The sequence below is a fragment of the Gavialis gangeticus genome, unplaced genomic scaffold (genome assembly GCF_001723915.1).
Source record: "Gavialis gangeticus isolate Ggan-Ray unplaced genomic scaffold, GavGan_comp1, whole genome shotgun sequence".
NCBI lineage: Eukaryota > Metazoa > Chordata > Crocodylia > Gavialidae > Gavialis > Gavialis gangeticus.
Genome location: NW_017728996.1, coordinates 18,190,942 through 18,199,210, shown reverse-complemented (window position 1 = coordinate 18,199,210; position 8,269 = coordinate 18,190,942). Strand labels below are relative to the sequence as shown.

General features: G+C 53.5%; 1 protein-coding gene across 1 annotated transcript; it reads right to left on the bottom strand.

Annotated features, from left to right (window-relative positions):
- Positions 1-751: 751 nt before the first annotated feature.
- Positions 752-5,399, bottom strand: LOC109288521 (ras-related and estrogen-regulated growth inhibitor-like protein). The gene is made up of 4 exons (XM_019504079.1): positions 5,198-5,399; positions 4,593-4,646; positions 4,073-4,149; positions 752-2,797 (listed from the first exon to the last, which is right to left on the bottom strand). The coding sequence occupies exons 1-4, from the start codon at positions 5,334-5,336 to the stop codon at positions 2,372-2,374; spliced, it is 696 nt and encodes a 231-aa protein (XP_019359624.1). The 5' UTR covers positions 5,337-5,399; the 3' UTR covers positions 752-2,371.
- Positions 5,400-8,269: the final 2,870 nt, after the last annotated feature.

The following is an 8,269-nucleotide window of genomic DNA, read 5'->3' as shown; positions in this document are numbered from 1 at the left end:
AACCATAGCACAGCCCCCGCCAGGGCTTGTGACTGGTGCTCTGCCCACCCTGCTGTAAATGGGCATCTGGTTACAGAATTTTCTACATGGGGACTCACGAAGGCAGAGCGGAGAGGAGCAGAAGTCATGACATGCTGAGGGTGAATGCAGAGCACTGCACAGGCACCACAGAGCAGATTGAGAAGTCTGCCTGGCTCATTTCCAGGCTGTTAAAGCAGCACACAGCAGGCAGAGCCAGCCACAGAAAGCAGCTGCAAGGGCTTAGTTAGTCTGGGCTGCGGGTGGAGCAGAAGGAAAACACAGGTCTGTGTGAGGCTAAAAGCTGCCAGGGCTAGCACATTTAAAACACAATACTGTCTGCAGTCAGTAGAGCACACAAGAGAGCAAGATGGTTCACATCCCATCCTTTGACTCCCAGCCCAAATGACCCTGTGCCCATTTAAAGCTGCATTAATGGGGGCAGCTGTCTTGTGTCCAGAACAAGGCCTCCAACTCCTCCTTTCAAAGGCCCAAACAGATGCCCTGGCCACTCTGCTACCACATGCTGGCATGCAGCAGAGAGGGCACTAGATTAAGGGGGAGGGGGTCAGGGCAGGAAGGCCTAAGCTGAATGCAGAAGGTGCCTGGTATTTCTGCCCTCGTCATGGCAGACACCAGGGCAGGCTAAGTAAGAGCAATCACCCTTGGGCACCCACTCCAACACACAAGACTCCCTTGCAGCACAAAGTCACAGCCACCAATAGCCAGGTGCTTCTGGCATAAGGGGGTTTATTTAATTTACATACCATATCAGCACAGAAATTACTGGGTTTACAGCCACATCCTCTTATTTACACTCAGGGACTGCGAGGCACCAACATCACATGGCAGGAGCCTCCCAAGGCACTGGTGAAGGGCATGGGGCAGGTTGAGGGGAGCATTGTCTCCACATTCAGGGTGGAATGGGGCTTTCAGGAAGAAGCCAGATAGCCTGATCCATTCAGACTTCAGCCCTTCCCCACATAGCTTCCTTCAACCCCAGGGGGTGGGTGAGCACTGGGCAGACAAACTATGCCTCCTGAGAACCCAGGACAGACGCACCGTATTTTGCCCCACAGTTGTGTCCCAGGAACCAGCCACGTCACCGTATCTTGCCCAGTTTTACACGTTTGGCCAATATGTCATTTTAACCAGAGATGCTCGTTGTAAGTAAAAGACCAGGAGAAGAAGCTAGTTGGCAAGGGTAGCTCTAGGCACCTAATCACAACATAACAACTTGGTAACCAGTTAAGATTTCACAGAAGACGAATGGGATGGGATGCTGGAGAAGGGCTTGGCCACAACTCTAAATCCCAGTTGAAAATGCAGACATCTAAGAAGCCAAAGAGCATGGAAGAGGAGACTGCCACCTGCAATCAACCTATGCAGATTGCTCTTCATGTCCTTTCCAGAGCTAAGGTAGCTCTGGAAAGGGCCAAACAGTAAAGGTACATCCTCTGGTGCCACCTCCAGGTGGGACTCTTGAGGCCAGGGTGCCCTTCCCTGCTCTATAATAGACTTCCTGAGTGACTAAGTCTCACATAGTTTCAATGTACCTCACTTACCCCCCTGCACAATGGGACTCCCTGGCCACACGTGTCTGTTGTGAGGATGAACAGCAGACTGGGAACTGCTCACATGCTACAGCAGTGGTGTCAGAAACAGCCACAGGCCAAGTGTTTGTTCCCAATGAGATAACTCTGAGGAATGGAGGGCTAAGAGGAAGAAAGCCAGAGAAGGATGGCTACTCCTCCATCCTCAGCTGTCCTCACAGGAAAAGGCAGGACAGCTGAGGGCCCAAGAGTGCACAGGGTACAAAACCAGCAAGAAGATACCTTGGAGTTTTTCAGTACTGAGAAAGTAGTTACATAAAACAGTAAAACCAAGGGGCACCTAGACGTAGTAGGGTGAAGACAGCTCAACACAATGGGGCCCCAACCCTGACAGAGGTCTCTGGAAGTTGCTGTAATATATATAATAAATAAGAACAGGGAAATATAGGAATTGAGGAATTATCTCTGCAAAGGAAAAGTGGGAGCTTGGGACATTTATAGCTCATCTGGGCACTGTGCTAGTAATTGTACAAAAGTGCTCCGGCCCCCAGGATGGACAGGATGGTCTCCCAGGAGTCATTATGGAAAGGGTCTATGGCAAAGGTTGCAGTGAGCCTATATTGCAGCATAGGCAGTCTCCACCATCACCCTGAAGCTGGAAGCATTGGTGGGGGGGCAGTTTACTCATCCAAACATATGCCCCCCTCCATGGGCACTGGGGGATTAATCTAACAATGGAGACCAGGCACAGTGGCATTCCCACCTGAAAGCACATGGAGAAACAATGCCCAGGCTCCAACTCAGAGCGAGTCTGTTCTCTTCCGGGCAAACACCGCTGACATGCTCTTTACGATGCTGCGGATCCCAGTGCCCCTCTTCGGTGCCAGTTTGGCCTCACAGAAGCGCTCAGCCAGCCCCTGGAAGACCATGAGTGACCCGTGATAGGCCTCGGCCGCAGAGACCTCATAGAACCCGCAGTCCGCAGACAGCGCTAGGAGCCGCCCCTCCTCACTGGAGACCACCCGCTGGTGATGCAGGTCCCGTTTGTTTCCCACAATGACAATGGGCACCTTTTCCTGGCTAGTGGCCTCCTTGGTTGCCTTAATAAACTGGACTTTGGGGTGCAGGATGTTGAAGCTGGCACGATCACAGATGCTGTAGACCAAGATAAAACCATCTGCCCATTGGACCCTCTTCTCCTCTGCAGAGCTTTCATCTGCTCCATCCTGGGAAGAGAGAAATGGGGCAGGGAGTTGGATATAAATCAATAAGCTACATTTGGTGAATCTAGGGAGAAAGTTTGTGCTGAAAAGGGTCATGGGCAATGTTCCCTCTCAGGAGTAGCAGTCTGTGAGTGCACCGCCTTGGTCTGTGAGCATGTTGCCTCGGTCTGGCATGGGACACTTATTGAAGGGGGCTGGAGGCCAGGAGCTGGGGCCTGGAGCCGGAGGCTGGGGGCCAGAGGCTGGGGCTGGGGCCTGGGAGCTGGAGCCGGAGCTGGAGCCAAGAGGCTGGGGCTGGGGGCCGGAGGCTGGAACTGGGGCTGGAGCTGAGAGGCCAGGGGCTGGCACGGGCTCTGCCGGCTCCAGGGAAGTGTTCCACTCCCCCACATCAGGGTCGGGGAGTAGAGCACTTCTCCGGAGCCGGTGGAGCCCACGCCAGCCCCCCGCCCCAGCCTCCATCCCTGCCTTGCCTCACCTTGGGGAGGAGCCGCTGCCTGCCCCGGGTGAGGCTCCGCCGGCTCTGGGACACTGTGGGATACACCCAGTGAACAGCAGACAGTTGGTAGTGGCCAGATCTGACCTGGAAACACCAGCTTCCAGAAGGAGAGGGAGTCTGATCCTGCACTCCATCAGCACAGGCAGCTCCTGACTGCTGAACACCAAGTCATGGCCTTAAACTGAACTAACCCAAAGGGAAAGGTTTCACCTAATGTCTCACATCCAAACCAGCCTCTGATCTGACTGTCAACCTGGAGGGGATGGGATTCTTCTACTGGTATTCTAGAAGAATGAGCTGGCATCATACAGCAATTCACTGCCCTTCTGTGCAAAGCATCCAGGCTCAAGACCAGCTAGGTGGTTCTGGCTCCTTTTGGTGGCAAAGATTTGGCACCTCCCTGTCTTTGGGTAGGTTGTCAAGGGCTGGGGGTGAGGGGGGAACAGTAGCACACAACAGAACAGCGAACAAGCAGCTTCTAGCAGACCCTACTAAAGAGGCTAGAACGACAGGGAGCCAGTTCCTGCACTGGTGTAGTTTGGGAATGATCTTTACTGTCTCAAGTCCTCTCTGATCCAGGCAGGTGAAACCACACCCGAGGAATCTCAGCTGTCTCCAAACAATTTGGCTGGCTCAATCGTGCTGGGAGACCAGCAGGAGCAATTACAGTTGGCTGATGCCTCCAAACCCCAATTTGCTATTTGAATTTCTTAGCAAGGGGAAACAAACAGCTCTTCTTGGAGTAGAGATATGTGACAGCAGCAGCAGCAGGGCTCTCTTACCTGTGAATAAGAGAAGTCCCAAATGTGGAAGAGGATCTCCCTGCCCTCCACAGCCAGGCTGTGGCTGTAGATGGATTCTGTCAACAAAGCACAAAGACCCTTCAGAGACCACAGAGCTATGTCCTCTCCTTGGGAGAGTCCCACTCCACCCAGCCCTTTCTCTCTGCTGCACACATACTCCTCTTTAGGTGGGAGACTGTTCAGGCTAAGGCACCCACCACACACCAGTATGCTGGCACTGAGACCAGAGGGTCTACCACAGAGTACCCCAAGATGTCTGGATCTACCCACTCCTGTTGCCCCTGAGCCAGTGCACCTGCACCTGCATCCCTGCTAGCTGCTACCTGGAGCTCCCTCCCTTTAAACCTGAAGCTTCCAAGCAACAAGTTCAACTCCCAAAGAGAGACAGGCAGCTGGGAAACAGCCAGATCCTGGAGAAAGAATTAGTTGCACAAATCAGGGCCTTTGCAAAGTGGTGGATCTACACCCCACAAGGACAAGATGCTGGCACAGCACTTACTCATATCTCCATATTCCCCAATGAAGCGCCTGGTGAGGAAGCGCACAGTCAGGGCTGTAAAGGGAACAGAAAACAAGGAATTTAAATGACCATGTTAGGTCCCTAGCAAGCCCATCTCAGCACCAGCCCAGAGCTACTTCCAGGCACCGGCCAATCCACTCTGCCCTGGAACATCCTCCACGTTAAGCTCTCACTGAATTTAGAGCGAGTGTCCTGTTTTTCCTTCTTTCTTTGTCTTTGTGCAGAGGATGAAGGGGTCAGGAACTCTCCCAGACCTGCATTACAAAGGACTGCTGCTGACAAGAAAGCGTTTTCACTTACAGACTATGCCACCCTGAGCTCCCGTGCTGTCAGGGGCTCCACTCTGCTTCCTCACACTAAATCAGAGATTTCTGAGATGCAACGAACTAACCAGGTCGCATCTCTGTTAACTGACCACAGCAGGACTTTTCCCTACCTGCTCTCCAGTTCGAGTTTAAAAAGTCCTTGGACATGTGGTTCATGTCTCTTTCCTTGGAAGACTTCCACAGTTCACAGGCTCTTGTCTGAAAGCTTCCCCTGTCCCATCTGCTTTCCTGCTCCTGCCTTGGTGGCGAAGTGCTCACCTGATTTTCCCACATGGTCTGCTCCCAGAACTAGCACATTTGCTTCCATTCTCTGCATGGCAGGACTGGGCACCTCCACCAAGGGCTGGGGGTCAGGGGTGAAGCTGGCACTTCTGCGCAGAGGGATTCGGAGAACCATTTGTGGAGCTCTCGCTGCAGAGCCTGACACTCCTCTACACTGCCAGGGCCGAATGACGCCCACCCCAGAGCAGGGGACAGCGATCTGCATGGGCCATACCACTCCCAGGGACGGAGGGGTGACAGCAAGAGCTGAAGGTTTAACCATTCTTTGTGAGATTCCCAGAATTAGAGACCAACTCTGATACCGGTCAAATCATCCTAAAAGAAAGCCCCTGAGCCATGGTACCAGGGTGCTGGGAGTGTCCTGATGGGGACAACATGATGTTAAGCTGTTCTCCAAACCAAACCCAATACTGGATCCTCAGCTGGGATGGGCACCCAGTCTCTTTTGCACTTCAGACCTCGTCTCTGGCCCAGCAGGCTGCCAGGCCTCTTGCTTTTATTTCAGAGCTGCAGCGTGAATGATGAGGCCTCTGAGCAGGGAGATAGGATTGTCTTTTGCCCCTGCCCTCAGTGCTCTGCCAATGCCCCTGCATTGCGACATACAGGGTGCCCTGCTATTCCACCGCTGGTCCCACGACCTCAGTCATGACGTGCAGTCCTGACCTCCTGCCGTCCCCGGGTCCCCACTCCACATCACCCCAACTTCCTCTACCAACACGCTCTCCTGACTCTGCTACCTAAGAGCTACTCCATATTTGCACGCAGAGACTGCTAGCCATGCCAATACGTGCAATGCCTCTGCAGTGTGGAGAAACAACCACTGGCTGAGAGCACCGAACTCGTTCTCTGCAAATTTAACTGGTTGTCCACAGTAGTCTCAGCCTGTGCCCCTGCCCAGGACCCTCTGGCTGGGGTTGGTACTGCAATGAGCAGGCCCCTGGCCCCAACGAGGATGTTACTGTGGATGCTACTCCTTTGTACCAAAGACATTGGCACTGCCTCAGTCTGGGGGGCTGGTAAGGTTACCTACCTTTCCCAGCCCTCTTGCACTCAACCCTACCTCTCTGACTCCCTCCAGTCACTTCCCCTCTGAGTTTTTCCCCTCTCCTGCTACTACATCAGCCAGGGTGGGGTTTTTTTGCCTTCCTCAGAAGCACTGGGCTTTGGCTGCAGCCAAGGCAGATTGTGACTGGGGTGTGCCATGCTCCTGCTGGGACTTAAACCTGGAGATTGCTGGCTAGACAGCTTTGGCTTCTGCTCAGGGTCAGGCCATATATGGGGTCAGGAAGGAATTTTACCCCATGGTCAGACTGGTCTGGACTATGGGGCTTTCTATGTTCCTCTTCAGTGTGGCCCTCTCCTTCAGATCTCTCCAGCATTTGCAGCAGCAAGACATTATAGCTACCCTCATGCCCCTGCTTTACCCTTGGCAGGTGAGGGCACCGGGCCTGGTGGCTGAGTTGACTGTGTAGGTTTGCTAAGAGGTTAGACAAGTGCTTCTCACCTGGTAGGGGAAATACTGTGACCACCAAGGTGGGGCAGGCGATGGCTGCTTTTCTGGCACGTGGTAGTACCCGGGAGAAGCTAATGTATAATGACTCTCCCACTTCCATTTCCAGTGGGAAGATCTTTATGGAACGGGGAGACTTCCTGCGGCCATGTGGCTGAGGGCAAGCAAAACCCGGGGGCAGCCGAATCCCAAGCCTCCGGGCTTGGGCCTGCACGTAGGATGCCTGTCAAATGATTTGGAAACTTCTGAAGCCCCAGGTGGGGGTGGAGGATGTTTGCCGGTAGTAGGGCTATATAATGGTTCTTAAATGACTCACGGATCTGGAATTGATTTGGCTTGGAACGTGAAAAATGTTGCTTAAAAAAAACCCTGAAAAACTTCTCAACCTTTTTTTAGACTCAAGTCCTCACCTCGAGAAATGTCAGTTCTTTGCTGTCATCATTGGCAATCCCTTGATGATCCCAAACATGGCTCACTGATGGGTCTTGAGGTACAATCCTTGAGGCACAGACCCATCCGCAGAAGTTGCAGGTTTTTGCATAGGGGAGAGTAGGTCATAGGCCTCCCTTTTTCCTTCCTCTGCTTCTCTTCTTTACTTTGAGGGTGAGACGCTTTGCCTCAAAATGGGCAGCCTGTGTGGTTGAGGTCGGGGCACCATTGGGTCTGGGACCTCAGCTGGTTTGACCCCAGTCAGTTAAGTCTGACACTACACTCAACCAGGTTTATCTCAAACCATTTGGAAACTGTTTTATGTGCACTGAACTTCTGTGCTGTCACAGGTTTAAACCAGTTTGTGATCACTCACACCAGTTTATGTGCAACTTCTGTCCCGAGTCAATCAGCAGTCAGTTCCTCCCAGCTCTCAACATCATCATCCATTTCCTCCAGGTCTGCCTTCAGTGTGTCCTTACAGCGTTTCCTCTGGCCACCGAGAGACCTCAGGCCACTCCAAAGCTGGGAAGAAAGCCCTGGTTTTGAGAGTTGAGAGTCGGGCGTCCGCACAAAGCGTGTGGTCCGGTGACGCGGGTGCTTGAGGATCACTGACTCCGTGGTGGGGCTGCCATCATAAAGGACAGGCCGGATGTCCTCTATCCTCTATCGATAGGAAGCCCGACGTCTTGATGTCCTCTGTTTTTCTCTTCAAGAAGAAGAGAAGGCCCTTCTCATAACTGCAGCTTCTCTGTCTGAGCCGTCCCAGAGAAACGTCTGTTTTCTCTTCAAGAGAAAAAGAGAGGATATAAAGGCATTGGGTTTCATGTCAACAGAGGACAACCCGACTGTCCTCGGTGATGGCCACCCTGCTCGGCGGTGGGTTACGTGCTCCCGGCCCAGAGCAGGGGCCGGCCCCCGATCCCTGGCTCTTGCCGCGAGGGCTGCGCTTCGCATCCGCAGAGCAGGGTCGACGATGGTGTGTCGTACACCTGGATCTTTCCAGAGATCCGCACTCCGGGATCCGCTCCTTGGTGTCCCCGCAGAGCCGCTGGAGCGATTCTCGGCGCCGCGGGGGGAGGCCCGAGCGCCCGGCTCCTCTGGCGACT